This window comes from Dermochelys coriacea, chromosome 12 (assembly GCF_009764565.3).
Source record: "Dermochelys coriacea isolate rDerCor1 chromosome 12, rDerCor1.pri.v4, whole genome shotgun sequence".
NCBI classification, from domain to species: domain Eukaryota; kingdom Metazoa; phylum Chordata; order Testudines; family Dermochelyidae; genus Dermochelys; species Dermochelys coriacea.
The window spans coordinates 259045-281201 of NC_050079.1; the positions used below are offsets into that span (position 1 = coordinate 259045).

The 22157-nt window shown below is 48.5% G+C and overlaps 1 protein-coding gene and 1 non-coding gene across 2 annotated transcripts; both read left to right on the forward strand.

Moving 5' to 3' along the window:
* Window positions 1-8145: 8145 nt before the first annotated feature.
* Window positions 8146-8218, forward strand: TRNAK-UUU. Its single transcript has one exon. It is a non-coding gene; the product is annotated as a tRNA-Lys (tRNA).
* A 12445-nt stretch (window positions 8219-20663) lies between these two features.
* On the forward strand, window positions 20664-21677 carry LOC119841306 (zinc finger protein 239-like). The gene has a single exon (XM_038368643.2). It carries the CDS (start codon window positions 20664-20666, stop codon window positions 21675-21677), a length of 1014 nt encoding a protein of 337 aa, XP_038224571.2.
* Window positions 21678-22157: the final 480 nt, after the last annotated feature.

Here is a 22157-nt window from a genome sequence, read left to right on the forward strand (position 1 = left end):
GATTCTTTAAACCCAGACACTCCTGATCAATTCTCTTGTCCTCTCCTCCACCCCCCACCCATCTATGCATCCCTCTAGTTTAAAACTGACAGCCAGCATCCTAGTACTGGAGCATTGTTCACATCACTAGCAAAGTCCAGCACTGGAGTTCATGGAGACTCTGGCCCTTCTCCCTTACTTAGATATAGATAGCTGGGCTGGAAGGGGAGTTAGATTTTTGCGAGGCGGGGGAAACAGGAAGGAAATAGACAGTGAGAAATGGGGAGAAAAGGTCATTTCAGTTACTGACGCTACAGTCATTCACCCTCACTGATTGTCTGTGCTCCTTGCTGTGTGAGATTTATTATGCAAAATTGACCAGTATGTGACCGGTTGGGTTTAAGTGAGTTCAGCCCATTCCTGCTCCAGCACTGATTTCAGCTCATCCATTTCAGGGACCTGCGTGGTTCCATTTCTCTTCATTCCTGTGTTTTCCCATGACATTTGTCCATTGGGCATTTATTTTCTCTGCAAAGGCCCTGCCTGCTGCTGCTTTGGGGCATTTAGGACTGGGTGTGTCCCTGCCCTTCTATCGGGTCCCTTTAAAAACTTTGATGCCTGTTAGAGTTTTAATAATCACAGACATGAGCTGCACTCCTTGCTGTCAAGATTTTACATTAGCATGCATCTGCTTTGCAGTGCCTGAAACTGACTTTGGAGACCCCCCGCATTACTGAGCATTTTCAATATTATTTGACCGAAGATTTTATAGGAATCTTTATGGGATAAACCATTGGAAAAGGAAATTAATAGAATTCTCTTCCTGAAACAGTGATGGGGAGCTTGATATCCTGGGTGTCTGAAAACTGATGTCCCATTACCTGGTAGCTGATAGTGGTATAAATACCTTAGATTTCACTGTCTAGAGAAGATCTCAGTTTTATATCAGACACAGAATCGTAGAACTGGAAGGGATCTCAAGAGGTCATCTAGTCCAGTCCCCTGCACCCATGGCAGGACTAAATATTAACAAGACATTCCTGACAGGTGTTTGTCTAACCCACTCTTAAAACTCTCCAATGATGGAGATTCCAGAACCTCCCTAGTTCAATTTATTCCAGTGCTTAACCACCCTGACAGTTAGGACATTTTTCCTAATGTCCAACCTAAACCACCCTTGCTGCAATTTAAGCCCATTGTCAATGCCAGGGAGCCCTGATCTGCCCTCAAGACATTTACAGTCTGAGAATATTTCTACATCTCTGCCTCGGCCCATTGGAAATGAATTAACAGGCAGGGCGCTACAGTCCCTTGATAGCATTACAGACACACTATAGTTGCATTCCACTCACTGAATCTGACTTTGGAAATGACATGGGCAGATTAAGCATCATCCCCATGGTCCTACCCCCGGTGCTGCTGGTTGTGCGCTTAGAATGTCCAGCGGAGGGGAAGCCAGCCAGGGCTGCCAAGGAGACAAGAGAATCCGCACACTCTGGGATGCTCTCATGAAAAGGCTGCAAGTTCAAATGCAGTGGCAGGAAAGCTCCACTTGGTGGGATCATTAATGTAAGAAGTGGTCACAGAATAACTCATAACCAGATGGGTCAGTTAAACCTCAGTGGTTAGACAAACAGTGTGTGGGGTTAATCACACCAAAGATGTGGGTTTGAGCCCCCAAAGGACTCCCATGATGGGACATACATTGTAGATGCTGAAATTATAGCTTATCCTTGGTTTTATTTTCAGTCAGCTACTCAACTCAAGGCCACTACGGTCTTGTCATAATCATACAGCTAAAGGTAGCTGAGAATTCCTCCTTACCTGTAAGGGGTTAAGAAGCTCAAATAACTTAGTTGGCACCTGACCAAAAGGACCAATGGGGAAAGAAGATACTTTCAAATTGGGGGTGGGGGGAGGCTTTGTTAGTGCTCTTTGTTTGTGTGTTCCCTGGGGAAGCAGAGAAGCATCAGGTCAGAAAACTCCTTCTCCTAAAATTATCCTACAATGAGTCTCAATATTGCAAAAAGAGTAAGTAAAGAAGGCAAGGCGCGTCAGATTATCTTTTGTTTTTAGCTTGTGATTTTTCCCTGTGCTAAGAAGGAGGTTTATCCCTGGTTTTTTTGTGTGTATGTAACTTTAAAGTTTTGCCTAGAGGGGAATCCTCTGTGTTTTGAATCTGATTACCCTGTAAAGTTACCTTCCATCCTGATTTTACAGAGGTGCTTCTTTTACTTTTTTTTCTTTATAACAAAGTTCCGTTTTTTTAAGAATCTGGTTTACCTATTTGGTTGGTAGGTTATTCTCAAGCATCCCCAGGAAAGGGGGTGAAGAGGTTTGGGGGATATTTTAGGGAAACAGGAACTCCAAGTGGTTCTTTTCCTGAATCTTTGTCTAACTCACTTGGTGGTGGCAGCAGTACCCATCCAAGGACAAGGAAGGATTTGTGCTTTGGGGAAGTTTTTAACCTAAACTGGTAGAAATAAGTGTAGGAGGTCTTTCATGCGGGTCCCCACATCTGTACCCCAGAATCTCTTATGGAAACAGAGGGTATAACAAAGCGACTGGTGTTGGTGACGCAAATACTGAAGTGTATAACTCTAGGTCATTTAATTTTCTTTAATCATAATGTGCTAGCTGTTAACCACGGCTTTACCTTCATTTAAAAAATCTCTCTGAATACATTTGCTCGAGAAAGCTGCAGACTGGTACAGGGAAGGGCACTTTTTAGTCAATGCTGAGTCCAAAACATATTTTGACAAAACATCTTTTAGGTTCATTTCATGAGCAGAACAAAACCTGCTCTCTCAGAGGCACAAACTCCGCACCTTCAGATTATGAGTCTGATACATTTTTCCCATCACACCTGGTTCTGTGGTGTAATGGGCAGCACTTTGGACTTTGAATCTAGTGATCTGAGTGCAAATCTCAGGAGAACCATGTCTGGAGTTGCTTTCTTTCTACATCCCATTGTAAAGAAAAACTCCTAAGAATCGGTGAACCAGTTTTCCTTTCCTCCCCTTTTCCAAAAGTCACTGAAGATTCTTGCACAACAGGGACACCGTTAAGACTGGGTGGAGATTCCTAATTAACAACCACATTTCCAAACTGCTCTAAAATCCACATGCACACTCAGATTGGCTCGAGAATGGCTCCACCAGTTCGGCAAGCAGCACAGGGTTAATGGATACATCATTTGTTTAGGGACAATAAAATAATGCTACTGAGTGACCTATGTTCAAAAACTTACCTGCACTGAGAGACACTTGCAGCAGTACCCAAATATTTGAGGGTTGCATGGGCAGTGGGTATCACAGGCCAGGGGAGGCAGAGCCTCCCCAAACAGTCCTGTGTGACCCTGGCCACCCTCCACCCCCAGGTTCCCTCCTCCTTCCCCACGGTGCTCTGCCACTCTCCCCCATGGCCAGGCTGGATCTGGGGCTGGTTGTGGGGGTTGGCCTGTGACCCAGGACTCCAGGTGGCTGGGGCTGGCACTCGCGATGCCCAGTGCACTGGGGGCTGTGACATAGACCTGGCGCTCAGGGTTTGGGAGCCAGTGCTCTGGGCCCTGGAGCAGCTGTGGGACGCACTGCCCACCTGCTTGACATTGATGCCTGACCTGGTGCTCTAGGGGTCATGCCACCCACCTGCCTGCCACTCCGAGTGCTGGGGGGGGTCACACTGACCACCTGCCCAGCACTCTGGGTGCTGGGGGGTGAGCCGCCCCCTGCCTAGGCGCTCTGAGTGCTGACTGCCACTCAGATGCATATCTAGAGAGAAAACAGGCATCATTTCAGCGTATTTGATAGCAACATTTGAGAATTGGGGAGGAAAAGGGGAGTACTAAATGAGAGAAAAGCCCCAAGATCCGAGGAGATAATATAAAGAAATGGGAGGGGATTATTACAGGGAACAGCCTGGTCTATTCTAGAAAAGGTTCAGACCAACTTTCTGTTTAAATCTTGACTATTTTAAGTGCTTTAGAATAGACACATTTATTTGAATTGCCTTGAAATTTGGTGTGCCTTACAAGGGTTCCAGGTTGGGATAGCAACTCAGATTTCGGGTCAATTGACCAAGGGCTTCCCAAGATACAGCCCCCCTGCAAACAATAGTATTTCATAAAGTTCACAAATTCTAGCACCATTGACATTTGAGCCCCTGCCCCCAGGAGACATGTGAGGATGAACTGAGCTGGGAAAACTCTGCCTCCACCAAGGGTGTTTTCAGAAATGTAATCGGAATATTTAGCAGATCAGTGGGAAGAGTTTCAAACAAATTTGAAAGTAAATTGTACCGCACTGGGAGGGGTGCAAGAGTGGGTGGGAATAGGGGGAGAGGAGTTTGTGTCTGCAGGTAGGGATGGGGGGGTTATGGGGAAGGCAGAGGGCTGGAGGGGTTATAGGTGGGGTAACAGGAGTTTGGGGTGAGGGGCAGGAGGGATCTGTCGGGCCTGTATTCTCCCCTCCTGCATATGTGCTGGCCTGTGAAGAGGCCCAACCACTCTCCCTACCCCCTTAACATACTCTGGGATCTGGAGGACCCTGGCATTGCCCCACATGTGGGCACAAATTTCATAATCTGAAATGCAGGGACAGAATAGTTAAGACAGCTGGGGCCGTGGGGCCGTGTGGGGGGAGGGCTGAGCTGGGAGGGGCTGGGGCACGGCGGAAGCAGGGCAGGGGACCCAGCTAGAAATGGGAGGGCGGGGTACAGCTCACTGGGCGCTTCGGCCGCCTGCGTAGCCCGGGAGACGCCCCGTAAGGACAGTGGCTTCAGCAGATGTTACCGAGCATCTCAGCGCACCCTCCCCGGCTCAGGACGGCGGCGGCTCCTCCCAGCCACCGCCCTGCGCTCCGACTTCCAGCCCCGGAGGCTGCTCCGAGCCCTGCTGCAGCCGGGGGCAGATTCCCAGGGGCGGCCAGATCTGATTCTCCCGGGGACCTTTCTGCCGAGTCGCCGTCCTGCCTCTGCCCCGCAGGGCGCCCCAAGCCTCTCTCCGTCGGTCAGCAAAGCCGGGGCGGCCCTAGGGGCTAGTTCCAGCGGGAGAAGCCCCCGGTCCCCGCAGAGTGGCAGCGTGCAGGGAGGTGAAAGACACACACGAAGGGCTGGGCTGGGAGGCGGGGGGGACGGGGGCTGGGCTGGAGCGGGGGGGTCGGAGATCGGGTACCGCGTGGGACACATCAGCCTTCACCCGAAGGGGGGACAAGCTAATGATCCGACCAGTGGACCAAACTCAGTGATGAATCCTGTGCACAGGCTAAGAAGACAGCTGGGTGCCGGGCTCTGTGACATACACCAGGCTGCTGCTTCCCCAGTGCTGGGCAGGGCCCTTCAGTAAAGGCCCTTCCGTGCCCAGCTGGGGTGAGATTTTATCCAGGTGGAACCAGCCTCCTAGGGTAGCCCTGGGCTCTGCCAACATCAACTCCGGAGCTGGAGGCTGCAGACCTCAGAGAAAGTGCGGGGGATGGGCAGGAGAGTGACTCTGCACCGGGGTCTTGGCCTCTCATACCCCTGGGAACCTGCTTGCTCGCTGCCCTCACTCTGTCTCCACCTCTGGTCAGAGATGGGGGGACCTGGGATGGGGGTTTCCCCTTGGTCGTCTGGAGGCATCAGGAAGGGATGAAAAATAAGGCCAGGAATAGGGGGGGAGGAAGGGGAGTGGGTGTGTGCAGACATAGTCTCTGATTTTGCCATTTCCCTCTCAAATATTGATGAAATTCTCTCAAATTCCTTCTTTTTTCTGTAATTATCAAGTATGGATGTAAAATCCATGTAGGTTCCCCCCCACCCCCGGCTCTCCGCTTATTGACTGTGTTGAGATTTTGCCAAACAGTCTCTCTGATTATCAAATGTTACTTTGAAAACTCCTTGAATCAGGGACGTCTCCCCAAGTCTTTTATGTGCAGCACAGTGAGGAGGGGACCTGGTGCCCTGAGCCACTTGCCAAATGGAAGAGGGTTAGCAGGCAGAGCTGTGGAGAGAATTGAGGTGTGGCTGCCTCTGGGCTGGGACAGGTGTGACCCTCCTGCTCCCTTCTCACCCTATGATTCTATGACCTTGACATAGCATGGAAGGAGGATTGAAGGGGAAGGGAGTCCCAAGTTACCCTTTCCCAGTGACTTTCCCCTCCTCTCCAGCAGTGCCCCATTCATCAGCTGCCAGGCACAGTTCCCAGACCCCACTGCCAGCTCCTCCCGCCCAGCCAGCAATCCTTCTGCCTCCATCCCCCCATCTCTTCCTCTGTAAAAGCAGCACTGCCCATGTGAGCATCAGGCAAGAGGGACTCTGTTGTTTACTGACTATTGCTGCATAATCCCCTCAAAGTTTCCCCCCTTTCCCCAGAATTACTGAATATCGCTCTAACATCACCTCATATGTTATTTTGCTTTTACATTAGCAGATATTTCTTTTTTTGCCCCATTTTCTCCTCAATTCTAAAATATATTTCTTGAAAACGTTGCCTCATTTTCTCTTTAGTTATCCATGCTTGATTTTATTATCCCCTGAGATTTTCCCATCTAATTATCTGCTAATACCATCAAATCTCCTCAAATGTTGCCCTTTGATCAAATTCTTGAAAAATTGATTGCTTTTAAATCCTTGCTAATTTTGCCCCCTTTTCTCTTTAATCACCAAAATTTATATGAAATCCACTCAAGTGTTTACCTTTTACCTTATATCAGTTATGGCTATAAAATTCCTCATACGTATCTACTTTCCTCTAATTTGTGACAGTGGATCTCAAAATGCTCATATTTGCATCTTTTAAATCATTAAATGCAGCTATAAAAGTTCAGATTTTGCCATTTCCTGTATAATTATCAAATACTGATTTTTAAAATATCCATTCAGATTTTGAGGTGTTCCCCCTGTGTTTTAATTGCCATCCTTCTTTTCTGGAGGGAGTCCACACTGATTAGGCCTAACTTGGACTATTATGTCTAGTCCTGGGTGCCACATTTCAGGAAAGATGTGGACAAATTGGAAAAAGTCCAGAGAAAAGCAACAGAAAGGATAAAAGGTCTAGAAAACATGAGCTAGGAGGGAAGATTGAAAAAATTGGGTGTGTTTAGTCTGGAGAAGAGAAGACTGAAAGGGGCAGAGGTGAAAGTAAGCCGGTATGCCCCGGTATGGTGTACCGGTAAAAGCCGGTGCACCGTACCAGGACCGGCTTTCAGAGAGGGCAATTTAAAGCCCTGGGGTAGCGGTGGTGGGGCTGCAGCAGGGATTTAAAGGGCCCCGGAGCTCCAGCCGTTGCTACCCCCCCCCCCCGGGGCCCTTTAAATCCCGGCCTAAGCCCTGCTGCCCGAGCGCTGGGGTAGTAGTGGTGGGGCTCCAGTGGGCATTAAAAGGGCCGGGGTGGTAGCAGTGGCTGAAGCCCCGGGGCCCTTTAAATCCCTGATGGAGCCTGGCCACTGCTACCCCAGGGCTCAGACAGCAGGGCTCAGGCGGGGATTTAAAGGGCTCGGGGCTCCGGCAGCTGCTACCACAGCGGAGCCCCAGGCCCTTTAAAGCTCTGCTAGAGCCCTGAGCCCCGGGGTAGCGGTGGCAGCCGGGAGCCCCCAGGGCTCCTCAGTGATTTAAAGGGCCCAGGGCTCCGCTGCGGTAGCGGCAGCTGGAACCCTGGCCCTTTAAATCTTGATTTAAAGGGCCCCAGGGATTTAAGGCCCTGCCTCTTCCAGTTGAGGCCACGCCCCCTCCTCAGGACTCCAGCATATTGGTAAATCCTCTAATTTACTTTCACCCCTGGAAAGGGGACATAACGGTTTTCAAGTACATAAAAGGTTGTTACAAAGAGGAGGGAGAAAATTTACTCTTCTTAGCCTCTGACGATAGGACAAGAAGCAATGGGCTTAAATTGCAGCAAAAGGTTGGATACTAGGAAAAACTTTCTAACTGTCAGGGTAGTTAAGCACTGGAATAAATTGCCCAGGGAGTTTGTGGAATCTTCATAATGGTAGATTTTTAAGAGCAGGTTAGACAAACACCTGTCAGGAATGATCTAATGCTTAGTCTGCCATGAGTGCAGGGGGCTGGATTAGATGACCTCTTGAGGGCCCTTCCAATCTTATATTTCTGCATATTGGAGGTTGCAAGGGAGGGGGGAGGGTTAAAATCTCTGCCCCTGTGCTTCTCTTCTGCACCAACTTGGTGTCTTTGTGAGCCTGGCTAGCTCAGTTGGTAGAACAACAGGCTTTTAATCTGAGTGTCCAGGGTTTAAATCCCTGGTCAGGCAGGGAGTCTTTTACTATGGTGCATGCACCAGGACTTTCAATAGGCATCTCTTGAGAGTCCTCCCTGATGTTATTCTTTCTCTTCAGTAGGTGGGCCTTTCTGAGGAAGGGCCCTTTAGTGCTTAGCACTGTAGGCACAGTTTCCTGACATCCCCACTGGCCTTGCAATCTGGAGGGAAAAGGACTTTGTGCTCTTATGAAAGGTTGTTGTCACTCTTAGGCCTGGTCTACACTAGCAGGGGGACAGGGGGGTTTCCAACTAAGATATGCAACTTCCGCTACGCTATTCGCGTAGCTGAAGTTGAAGTGTCTTAGTTCAAGTTACCTGGCCGTCCTCATGGCGGCGAGTCGACCACAGCAGCTCCCCTGTCGACTCCGCTTACTCCTCCTGCCGAGGTGGAGTACAGGCTACCCCCTGATCCGGCGGGTAGCGAAGACGTACCTGTAGATAGCTGCAGTCACTACTGATGGTAGTGTGAGCTGTGTCTCTGCCTCCATCTTTAAGTGAATTTGCTAACTTGGATTTCCTTTCTGAGGCAGGGTGTGTAGAATGTTTGGCATGTTTGCTCCTTGAGTGCGCTCTCCTGCAGCAGTGCAAGGCGCACTCTACCCAGAGCCTGAAAGAAATCCACCTTCAGTGTTTGCTGCTCATCCAGGACCTGACTTTTCTTGGAGGGAGCAGCTTTTAGGCTTAGGCTCAGACCACCCCCGGTCCTAGTTACTGCTGCAGCTGTTGGGGCTAGTTCCAATAACTGCAGGGCCAGGTCTAGGATTTTTGCCGCCCCAAGCAAAAAACATTTTTGGCTGCCCCTGCCTTTTTTTTGTGCCCCCCTGGCTCCACCCCTACTCCACCCCTTCCCCAAATCCCTGGCCCCGCCTCCTCCCCAGGCGTGTCACATTTCCCCCTCCCCCATTGCTTCCTGCGGCTCCCCCCCACAACCTCCCGCCCTAACTCACCTCTGCTCTGCCTGCTCCCCTGAACACGCCGCCAGTTCGCTCCTCCCTCTCACGGAAGCAGGCGGAGCGGAGGTGAGTGGGGCTGGGAGGGAGCACAAGAAGTAATGGGGGGGATAGAGGAACCGCTCCCCGCCCCAGCTCACCTCCGCTCCACCACCACCACCACCTCCCCCGAGCACACTGCCACTCGGCTTCTCCTCCCTCCCTCCCTCCCTTCCAGGTTTGCCGCGCCAAACAGTTGTTTGGCGCGCGGCAAGCCTGGGAGGGAGGGGGGAGAAGCGGAGCAGTGGCAGCGCGCTCAGGGGAGCAGGCGGAGGTGGAGCGGAGGCGAGCTGGGGCGGTGGGGGCACATTTCTAGGGGTGGCCTGGTCAGTGCCGGAATGCCGCCCCTAGAAATGTGCCGCCCTGAGCACCTGCTTGTTTTGCTGGTGCCTAGAGCCGGCCCTGCGTAGCTGGAGGCATGTGAGAGCTGTAGATGCAAGAAAAGTCATGTTTTAAGAGCAAAAAAGAGTGTTTTTTATTCGGAGTGTTTTGTAAATACAGGTTAAAGTTCATTGAAGAGTTTTCTTATTTCTTTCTATATTGGATGTGGTGGTAATGAGAGTTAAAGCAGGGTAGCATCATGGATGACTTTGGATTTGTAATAATAAATATTATAATTAACTTTTTATGCATTTTTATTTGAAATTGGACTGAAATATTGGACTAGCTGTCATGTACAAATCTATTCTGAAAATTTCGTGTCTCTATTTTATCTGATCTCGGAGATATTGGTTGGACAGATGGATGGACAAACCGAATAATTAAGCCTCTGTTTAAAAAAGAAAAAAAGCTTAAAAAAACATTAAAAGGAAAAAAAGGGCAAAATGTTTCCCAGTTTACCAAAAACCTCAGCCTAGATCTGCCCTTGAGGTTTAGGGGTGGGGGGCGCTGATTGCATGGTTTGCCTAGGGCCCCAGTTGCTGGCAGCTAGTCTAGGGTCGCCCCTGTCTGTTTGCCAGTAGCTGGGAATGGGCAGGGGATGGATCACTTGATTCCCTGTTCTGTTCATTCCCTCTGGGGTACCTGGCATTGGCCACTGTCGGCAGACAGGATACTGGGCTAGATGGACTATGATCTGACCCAGTATGGCCGTTCTTATGTAGTTCTTATGACCACCCATGGCCCTCTGTGGAGCTGCCCTTCTCCTTCCCCTTCTATGCTCTTATGTTTCATTGACTCCAGCCTTTTTTCTATTTATCATCAGCATCATTGCAAACAAGTTGCCCTCACCTCCTGGCCCCTCAAAGAGACAGTGTCCCCTGTCACATGTGAACCACTGACTTCTCTCCTCTCTCGGCACTGACTGCCCCTCCATTTTCTTACCCCTCAGTCTATGCTGATGGGACCCTTCCCTCCAATCCTGGAGGATTCTCCCTTCTTATCAAGCAGCACAGTGGATGGGAATCTTAAAAGCACCCAGGTGATTTAGGAGCAGAAACCCCCATAGACCTTCCATGCGATTGGCACTTGACCCTCACTGCTCGTGCAAGGAGACTGATGGGCCACATCCCAGCTGGGCATGAGCAATACAGCACAGTAAAAGGAGTCTCTGGGGATTAAAGCCAGGGCTTCATACATGCAAAGCATGTATTCTACCACTGAGCTACATCCCTAGCCAGCACTTGTTTGCTGACTGTAATGCTCAGACCCCCCTGATCCCAGAGCATTCAGTGACCTACAAGCTTCAGGGGAAGCCCATTCCCCTCTCTGAGGGCCAATCGTGCTCTCCTCGAGGTTGATGGTTCATAGGGGTCACTTGCAGCAGGGCCAGATTCTATGTGTGGGGGAGAGAGTGCGTGCCCTGGACTCAGGGTGCAGAGATACAATCAGCCCTCTCCCCTGCATTTGGTGGGGGGGGGAGGAGTGCTGCAATCCGCTGCTGGAAGGTAATGGTGGAAGGGGGTGCTGTGAGCAGCTCAACACCTGACCTGATGGCAGAAGTGGTGGGGGGAGCTCCAAGTGTTTCTAGGATCTACTATTTCCACCTGCCTGTAAAGTCCAGCTTTCCAGAGCACATTCACTGTGGTGCAATTGGATCACTGTTTCCATGGCAGTATGCAAAGAATTATTCCCATTTCCCTTCTATCTACAGCATGATTAGCTTGTGTCGGTGGTTAATGAGGTGGATCTAGTTACAGATTGTAATTCATTCCCCACCTTGACAATTCAGACAGTCCCTTTCCCATCCAGATCTCCAGCACTGCAGTTTTCCTGGTAGCAGGGGTTGCATTTTCCCTGCGGCCCTGAGATTTTCAGGGTCCTTTTTTCCCTCAGCCTGTAGTGAACTCAGCCTTTTTTCCCATCCCAGACATTCCATGAAATAACTGTAGCAGCATAAAGAAAGAGGGGAGGAAAACCTTTCACTGCCAGGGCTGGATGTGCCGATGGCCCTCTGCTTGTCCATTGTTTCCATTGCAGAAGAGAAAGTTTCGATGGAATTTGACATCCTGCTTTGCACAAGGGACAGAGAAAGATCTTGCTGTTCCTGTGTCTATGCAAAGAAAATTGTGCTTCGGTGTGAAAGAGAGGTGGGAAATGGCGGGACAATAGCCTCAGAATTAAGAGCAAAGGACTTCAGGCTGAGAACCAATTTAACTGCAGTCATCTGGGATTTACCAAATTCTATTCCATGGAGACATTGGGAGCTTGTCATATGGATCCAGACGGGGGGGGGGGGAGGAGGGGTTGGGGCTGCTTTAACTCTTGGTAAAAACATGAACTTGATTCCAAGAAGGGAGAGAGGAGAAGCCTGAAGCTGACTTTAGTCCCAGGCTGGGGTCTCTTGGATTGTGGGGAACATCCTTTCCTGCTGCCAGGGGATAGCGGGCTACTGGTGACATACCAGGGTTGGGATGAAAGGGGAATGTTGCAGGGACTTTATCATATAGGCCCCATCCTACTTCTCAGAGCCACAGGAGAGACTCTAGAGAAGAGCGAGTCATTTCCCAGCTGCATTCTCAGGAGAAGCCAGTAGCTGTCTTTGAACAGACACCCAGGAGAGCAACCAAGGCAGTTCTGCTGAGAGCTCTGGCTGCCAGGGGATCCAGCTAGGAGAGGGAGTGCTGGGGGGCTCTGCAGTAAGGAGGAGGGCCAGACCACTGGGGCTGTCACAGGTGGCTTTGCCAGTGGGGAGGCTCTAGGTCACATGTTGGGGGGGCAGTAAGGACCATGGTGAGCTGCCAAATTTTAACAACTGGTTCCCTCCTCACCCCACGAGGAGGTCGTTGCCCACTCCCACACCCTGGGACTCTTGTCCCATCCAACCCCCCATGTTCCTTGACGCCCCCACCCTGGGACCCCTTCCCCATCCATCCCCTTCCCTGTCCCCTGACTACCCCCCAGAACTGAGCAGGAAGGTCTCGTGGGCCACCGTAGTGGGTGCCCACCGCACCCCTAAGAGCCAGAGGGACCTGCCGGGGGGCGAGGTGGGGAGTCCCGGTGGTGCTTACCTGGGGCAGCTCCCAGGAAGCATCTGGCAGGTCTCTCTGGCTCCTTGGTATGGGGGAGTGTAGCTAAGGAGGGAGCAGGGGGAGCAGCCGCTTCCCCCACTGATCACATCAAAAGTGGCCTTTTTAGGTGCCGACTCCCTGGGTGCTCTGGGGCTGGAGCATCCACGCAGAAAATTTGGTGGGTGCAGAGCCCCCATCGGCAGCGCCGTGCCTGGCCCCAGCTCACCTCCGCCTCCGCCCCTGAACCCACTGCCCTGCTCTGCTTCTCCATCCCCCGGCTCCCCGCGAATCAGCTGTTCAGTGGGAAGCCGGGGAGGGCTGAGAAGCAGGCGGCGGCTTCACACTCAGGCCAAGGGTAGCGGAGGTGAGATGGGGCGGGGAGCGATTCCCCTGCGCTGCCCCCCCACCCCGTGTTACCTGCTGCAGCGCGGGCGGCCCTCCTCGTGTCCCCCCACCCCAGCTCACCTCCGCCTCCCTGGCCTGAGCGCAAAGCTGCCACCTGCTTCTCAGCCCGCCCCAGCTTCCCGCATGAACAGCTGATTCATGGGAAGCCAGGGAGAGGCGGAGAAACAGAGGGGGGTGGCGTGTTCAGGGGAGGAGGTGGAGGTGAGCTGGGGCCGGGGGTGGGGCGGGGAGCTGCCGGTGGGTGCTCTGCACCCACCAAATTTTCCCCGTGGGTGCTCCAGGGCTGGAGCACCCATGGAGTCGGCGCCTAAGGTGCCACTTTGGGCTGGTTAAATTTAGAAGCCCTTTTAAAACCGGTTGTCCCGTGCAGAACAACCGGTTCTAAAACGGCTTCTAAATTTAACAACCGGTTCTAGCGAACCAGCTCCAGCTCACCACTGGTAGGGACTACAGGATGTGGGGCTGGTTAAAATGAAACTGCACAAAAAACCTCCCCCTTTGCTCCAGTTAAAGGACCTACTTTAGCCTCTCCCTGTTTCATGAAAATCTCCATCTCTATCCTGGCTCTCAGAAACCCCCTGTCTCCCATGGCTGTTTTCATGGTTTCTTCCTTTTTTCGTAGTCTTGTACAAATATTTTTGCCACGGAAATGATCAAGTACATTTAAAATGAGAAAAACAATCAAACACCACATCTGTATCTCCTGCACCAGGCATAGTGTTGTGTCTGAATTTTTCTACTGAAAAGTCTAGGCAGGCAGAGTCACCCCTACATTTACTTCACATCAGGCCCAAAGCATGAACTCAGCAGTTCTTGGGGCTGTGTGACAGAACTGAGATTCACTGCAGGAGCAAGGAGGATGGTTGGGACTGAGCTGTCTGGGGAATATTTTAATCCTTTATATACATAGAGAGAGAGGATTATATCAACTTCCACTCCTTGGATTCTCCCAAGGAAATAATGTTTCTGCACAAAGTTCCCAAAACTTTAACAATAAGAAGTGAAATGAAATAGCCACACAATGGCACCAGAACCTAAGAAATGAGAAGCCATGTGCTTCTTGAATGTGCATTGATGCTGAAAAGTGAGGTGTTTTCTCTTTGACTCCCAGCCCCCCCATACTCTAACCCACTAGGCCTCACTCCCTCCCATAGCCAGGAATATAACCCAGGAGTCCTGGCTCCCAGCCCCCCCTGCTCTAACCCACTAGACTTACTCCCTGTGACAAAGGAGGAGCTGAGAGACCCCTGTGCTGTCCCCTCGCCTCCCTGCCTTTTTTGCACTTGAAATCCAATGAGGTTTCCTTGTGTAATTTTGAATCTTGTTCCCAGGAAGGGGGTAATTTTAGGTGCAGGTTTGAAATTGCGCAATTAACCAGTCGGAAGGGGCAGCAGGTATCAGTGTAGCAGCCATTGAAATAATCAAGGCAACGTACTTCAGGGAGACATTTATTAATGAAGTGTCAATAAAAAAGTGAGAATCTGATAGTGTCAGCAAAAAGAAAAGGAGTACTTGTGGCACCTTAGAGACTAACAAATTTATTAGAGCATAAGCTTTCGTGAGCTGCTCATGAAAGCTTATGCTCTAATAAATTTGTTAGTCTCTAAGGTGCCACAAGTACTCCTTTTTCTTTTTGCGAATACAGACTAACACTCTGAAACCTGATAGTGTCAGCATCACACTAGAGGGCGCTGTGATAGTTTTAAATTTGTCATCAAAACCTAGCCACCACCTAGCACGTTCTAACCTCCTTCTTCTCTTACCGTTGCTCATTATCAGAGAAGGGGTCAACGAGAGTGAGGAATAGAAACTGAGACCTGAGAAACGTTTCTTTGCTCCTTGTTTGGCTCTATCAGTTCTTTGGGATACAAACTTACCCACCACCAGCTGCTCTCCCAGGCAGGCACTGCTTTGCACTGGGCAGCGTCCCAGCACGACTGATGAGGCTCTGCCCCTGCCCCTTCCTCTCCAGCTCTGTCTGGCCTTGCCCCTTCTTCTACGCACCCACGTTCAGAGTTCAGGTTCAGAGACTCCATCACTGGCAGGGTTTAACCATGACTTGCAGGGTGGGAGGGACTGGTCTGTACTGTAGTAAAGTCACTAAGGGTATAGCCACAGGTGCCAACTTTCATTTTTCTGGGTTGGCGCTCCTTCCTGAGGCCTGGCCCCTGTTCTGCCCCTTCCCCCAAGTCCCCTGCTTCACTCCACCTCTCCCTGCTCTGCCCCCTCCCCAGCACCACCTCCCTGTCCGCTGCCAAACAGCTGATCAGCAGGGGCCGCTGAACAGCTAATTGGTGGGTAGCTGGTGGGTGCTGAGCATTTACTATTTATTTCCATGGGTGTTCCAGCCCTGGAGCACCCATGGAGTCGGTGCCTACGTGGCTGCCTACATTTCAGTTAAATCCCTGTGGTTGGCCTGTGCTTATTTTGCATCCTCAGAACTCTAATGATTCTATTTTGGCCCCCTGAAGGCCTGACTAGCCTATATCAGCATGTTTTAGTTGTTTCTGGTCGGAGCGGGAGTCCTCATCCTTGGTTTATGGGGTACTGATTTCTTTGGCAATTAGAAATCCCTGTAATTAGGGGCCCAAAGCAAATGACTGCTCCAGTCTACCAGGAAATGAAAAGTCCCTGCCCTAAAAGGGTGTTTGTGATCCATGCATAGCTCAATCTGTGGCAAGTCAGCTTACTAAGGGTATGTCTACACTGCAGTTAGACACCCATGGCTGCCCCCTGCCAGGTGACTCAGGATTGTGGAGCTTGGGTCAAGTGGCTGTTTAATTGGGGTGTAGACATTTGGGTTCACACCCTAAATTCTGGGCCACTCCCAATTTGCAGGGTTCTAGAACCTGGACTCCAGGCCAAGCCTGAACATCTACATTACAATTAACTAGCCCCTTAGCCAGAGCCCCACAAGCCTGTGTCAGCTGGTATGGGCCAGCCATGGGTTTTTTAACTGTGGTGTAGACATACCTTATGGATTTCCTAATGTATCAGAACCTAGAACATCTGTTTGCAGAAAAAAACCTGGGGAGAATTGGGGTGTGAAATAGACAAAAGCTCCTTTTGAAATCTTTCCAATTGCCCTTTTCACTTTGACTCACTGCAAAAAACCATCCACATTTTGCTACAGATTGTCCCATCCTCCTAGGGGGAAAAATCTGCAACAAAGCCAGCTCAGGTAAGGGATTATCAAGAAATTTATGGTGGGTTCTGGCTGGAGAGAGATGGGCAGGGTGGGAGTTTTTGGAGGGGGCAGGAAATGCACCACATGGACTTAGGAAGGGTACAGAGCAGGGGTGGCCAACCTGAGCATGAGAAGGAGCCAGAATTTACCAATGTATATTGCCAAAGAGCCACAGTAATACATCAGTAGCCCCCCATTAGCTCCCCTCCCCCGCTCCCAGTGCCTCCTGCCCACCGGCAGCCCTGCCGATTAGTGCCTCCGGATAAGCTGTTTCGTGGCGTGCAGGAGGCTCGGGGGAGGAGGGGGAGGAGCAAGGGCACGGCCGGCTCAGGCAAGGGGGCAGGAAGGGGTGGTGTGGGGTTAGAGCCTGTGGCAGAGCCAGGGGTTGAGCAGTGAGCACCCCCCCGGCACATTGGAAAGTTGGCGCCTGTAGCTCTAGCCCTGGAGTCTGTGCCTAGACAAGAAGCCGCATGTGGCTCCAAAGCCACAGGTTGGCCACCCCTGTGTATGAAAGAGTATGAAAAACCAGGTAGAACTAGTATAATCTGGGGCCTAGTTGCAAGGAACAGATTCATGGACATTGGGAGTGGAATTTCCCTTATTTGTGGAACCCACCTGATCCAGGCTGGGAAAACTTTCCATACCCCCAGTGCTGGAGTCTGAACCTACAGACACTTGTTGCTCTCTCTCCCAATTTTTGTGTCGTCTGTAAACTTGATCAGTGATGATTTGAATTTCTCTTCCAGGTCATTGATAAATTTGTTAGATAGTATCAGGCAGCTAGTTTTCAATCCATTTAACGTGGGCCATGTTAATTTTCTGTTGTTCTAATAGTTCAATCAAAATGCACTTTTATCAAGTCAAATGCCTTACAGATCACATGATGATTCCCTGTTCTGTTCATTCCTTCTGAAGCATCTGGCACTTGCCATTGTTGGAAGACAGGATACTGGTGTGGAAAAAATCCAGTAGGCCTAAACTTCCCAAATAGGCCTAAAACTTTGGTCAGGCTAATTGTATATGTAAAGCTGAGGAAAATTCCATTGTGGGGCAGTTGCAACAGAACAACTTAGGAAATGTAACCCTAACAGTTAGAAATTAGGAAAGACTCTCTAACTGCAAAGAACAACCTGTCAATAACAGGAAAAGCTTGTTTTGCTATATCCCAAATAAGGAAAGCTACTGTTAGAGCCTGTACTATATGCCAAATAAGGAAAATGCTGTTAAAGGAAGTGTGCTTAACAAATTGTGGTTTTCAGCTATATAAACTCATGTATTTTCTGCTTACACAGAGCAGCTATGGCTGACTCTCCCTGTATATGTATACTTGAATAAAGGATCCTCAGGCATTTCTGATTTCAAATACAACGCGTGGTTAATGTCGAGGACTCGAACCCCAGACGGCACGGTTCATTGTCTAACCGCAAAGAGACAGGCAACACCAGCAAGGTCCAAACACAAGCTCTTTATTGAGGAGTGCACACAACAATAGAAAGCGGCCCGTCTCCAAGGAGAACCAGCTACCTCTTAGGTAAAACTAGTAGGTCTTTATAGACAGTTCCATCACGTCACAGATTATTCATTAAGCAGCCCACTCCCCCCATGTTAAAGTTCTCTTTCTCTATTATGCATGCATACCTACCCCACATTGTATATAGCTTTTAGCAAGTCGTAATGCCTTACCAACCTTCTTATCAGTATGGGTGTGAGCTGTAGCTCACGAAAGCTTATGCTCTAATAAATTTGTTAGTCTCTAAGGTGCCACAAGTACTCCTTTTCTTTTTGCAAACAGGAGATGAGGAGTTAAAAACAGACATAGAACAGAAACAGGGAGTGGAGACAGTGTGTCTTCTTATCTAAACAAACCGTTCTCAGAACATCTGGTACGAAAATGCAGGAATGCAGGCTTCCCCTTTTCTCACTCCCTGCAACTTAAACAAGTATTCTTTAATTCTTCTTATCTCGTTCAGAGACTTTCCCAGCAACCTTTATTGGCCTGACTTTGGTTCGGTTGGCATAACCGCTTCATGTTTAATTTTTCTCACCTAACATTAATTTTCCACCACACTGGGCTAGATGGACCTTTGGTCTGACCCAGTATGGCCGATCGTAGAAGTTTAAATATATTACATCAACAATATTTCCTTTATCAACCAAACTTCTAATCTCACTGAAAAAAATATATAATTGAAAAGATCTATTTTCCTTAACTCTGCATTGATTGGTATTAATTACATTACATTCCTTTAATTCTTTATTAATCAATTCAGTAACAGCTACTCCATTATCTTGCCCGTTATCAATGTCAGACTAATTGGCCCATAATTACCAGGGCATCCCTTTTACACTTTTCAATTATTGGCAAAATATCAGTTTTCTTCCAGTCTTCTGGAATTTGCCAAGTATTCCAAGACCTTTTGAAAAGCAACGTTAATGGGAAAGCAAGCTTCTCCTCCGGCTCCTTTAAAACTCTTGGATGCAGGTTATCAAAACGTGCTGATTTTAAAGTGTTGGATTTCAGTAGCTGCGATTTAACAATCTTGAGATTAAATATTGGAATGGGAAAAGTGTCATAGTCTCCATCATCATTGTGGGATGTGCCAACACTACCTGTTTGCTCTCCCCAAAAATAGACCCGAAATATTTGTTGAACACATCTGCCTTTTCTGCATTATTACTGGTAATTCTACCATTTCCATCTAGTCATGGACCAGGTTTCATTTTGTTCCTAATATTAATTAAAAACTACTTCTTATTGTCCTTAACTGTCGTGGATTTCTTGTTGTGTCCCTTTGCTTCCCCCTAACATTCCTAACTTCGGATTTATATTCATTATAGTCATTATATTGACTGAATGCATCCGATGAAGTGAGCTGTAGCTCACGAAAGCTTATGCTCAAATAAATTTGTTAGTCTCTAAGGTGCCACAAGTACTCTTTTTCTTTATTCATTATGATCAACTTTAGCTTTCTTCCTTTTGTTATGTTTATTATTTATTTATAGCTGCCTTCATTTCCCCTCTAAACCAGATTGGGTTTTTTAGCCAGTATGGCCTTTATTCCCGATTGCACAATAGTGGCTTTTGGGGCTTCTAGTAAGATATTCTTAAATAATTCCAACTTATCATTGACATTTTTCTCATCAAATTTTTCGTGCCAGAGGATTTGGCTCATAATTGTTTTCAGCTTTGTGAAATTGGCCCTTTAAAACACTTCTGTTTCTTCGTTTTATCTGTTTTAAGTTTGCCGATATGGTAGAACATCCGAGTTACGAACTCTTGAGAATGGAGGTTGTTCGTAATTCTTAAATGTTCATAACTCTGAACAAAACATTATGGTTGTTCTTTCAAAAGTTAACAACTGAACATTGACTTAATACAATTTTGAAACTTTATTTGCAGAAGAAAAATGCTGCTTTCCCTTTACTTTTTTAGTAGTTTATGGTTAACACATCATTGATCTCTATTTACACTTTTTTTTTGTCTCTGCTGCTGCCTGATTGTGAACTTCCAGTTCCAAATGAGGTGTGTGGTTGACTGACTGGTCAGTTCGTAACTCTGGTGTTTGTAACTCTGAGGTTCTACTGTACGCTTCTGAGCAGTCATTTTGCCGTCACATTTTTCACTCTGCTGGTGTGTTCTACTGCTGGCCACACCCTGTGACTGCCTTGTCTATTTAGATAGCAATTTCTATTACTTTGTGTTTGTACCGTGCATACTGCAATGGTGCCCCATTCTTGGTTAGCCCTTAGGCATTACTGCAATGAACATGATTAATAATAATAATAATAACTATTCTGTTACTTTGATGCAAAGAAGCTGGACTCAGTATGTTACTGCTTAAGAAACAGCAGGGGTTAAAATCATGGAATGTTCTTCAAGTATCCCAAAAATTCAATTCATCTTGCTTATTTTCTTTCCCTGGAGCAGGGTTCCCGGTTTCCAAACCTGATGGGATCTCCAAGCTGGAATGAAGGGGAAGACCCACAGGTCCTGTATATCCAGGACTGTGAGGAAAGAAAGATGCTGAGGGGTGCCTGCCAAGGTGAGGAATCAGTTAAACCAACTCAAAAACTGTGCATGAATAAAGGAAACATTTGGGATTCCTTACAAAGACCTTGTGAGCTCTCCAAATTCTGGATTACTCCCAGCAGCTATGGCATCCTCATGGGAGACATCTCTCCTGGCTCTCTACCCATCTTGACTAACACCTGACCTCCCTTTGTCCTGAGTCTTTGGATGGGATGTGGAGGCAGAATTGATTCCCTCCTCTCTCTCTCGAATGGGGAAGAGTTTTGGGGAATTCAGTTCCTGATTTTTCCCCCTGCTCCATCAGATATTACTGTGGTTTGTTCTCTCCATGTTCATTTTCTGAAGTTTCTCTCTCTATCCCAGAAGGTGTTGTGATGATGAGTGAGAATGTAGAGCAGGATCCCCAGCAGGAAGATGCTGAGCAAGTGGAACCACATCTGGCGTTATCGCAAAGATCCAAAGGGTATGTGTCCAGCAGTTTAGAGCAGGAGAAAGTCTGTGGGAATCAGCACCAGCCTGAGACACAGCAGGGAAACAAGCCAGAGGAGAAAGTGGATAAATCAATTAATGGTCAGGGCACTACTAAGGACCTCAAGGAAATCACAGCCCAGCAGAGAATCCCCATGGGAAAGAGAAGCAACACATGCACTGAGTGTGGGAAAATCTTCAGTAGTCGTTCAGTCCTCGTTAAACATCAGAGAAGCCACATCAGCAAGAGACCCTATGCATGCACTGAGTGTGGGAAATGCTTCAGTCAGAGTTCCGACCTCATCACACATCAGCGAATCCATACAGGGGAGAGACCCTACACATGCAGTAAGTGTGGGAAAAGCTTTAATCGGAACTCCAACCTTATAATGCATCAGAGGATCCACACCGGGGAGACCCCCTACACATGCTCTGAGTGCGGGAAAAGCTTTAATCAGAGATCAAACCTTATCACGCATCAGAGAATCCACACAGACGAGACATCCTACACATGCCATGAATGCAGAAAAGGTTTCAATGTGAGCTCAGCCCTTGTCACCCATTGGCGAATCCACCCAGGAGAGTTGCCCTACATGTGTTCTGAGTGCGGAAAGAGTTTTAGTAAGAGTTTGCACCTTGTTAGACATCAGAGAATCCACACTGGAGCGAGACCTTACAGGTGTTGTGAGTGCAGGAAAAGCTTCAATCGACATTCCAACCTTATCACACATCAGCAAATCCACATAGGGAAGACATCCTATGCCTGCGCTAAGTGTGGGAAAAGCTTCAATCAGCACTCAAATCTTATGAGACATCAGAGAATCCACACAGGAGAAACACCCTACATGTGCTCTGAGTGCGGGAAAAGCTTCAGTAAAAACTCAGCCCTTATCAGTCATTGGAGAATCCGCATGGGAGACTAGCATCATAAATGCCTGAACTAGGTCTGGCCATTTTTTCCCTTTTTAAATACAGTTTTTTATTCCTAAATAGTGGCGTGTGACATAGTGACATAGGCAGCAGGTTTAAAACAAACAAAAGGAAGTATTTCTTTGCATAACATGCAGTCAACCTGTGGAACTCCTTGCCAGAGGATGGTGTGAAGGTCAAGACTGTAATGGGGCTTAAAAAAGAATTAGATAAATTCATGGAGGTTAAGTCCATTAATGGCTCCTTACCCATCCTGGCTAATAATGGTGTCCCTAGCCTCTTCTTTCCAGAAGCTGGGAATGGGCGACATGAGATGGATCACTTGATGATTACTTGTTCTGTTCATTCCCTCTGAAGCACCCAGCATTGGCCACTGTCAGAAGACAAGATACTGGGCTGGATGGTCATTTGGTCTGACCCAGTATAGGCGTTCTTATGTTCTTATAACCTTTAAGGTTGTTTGCAGCATTTTC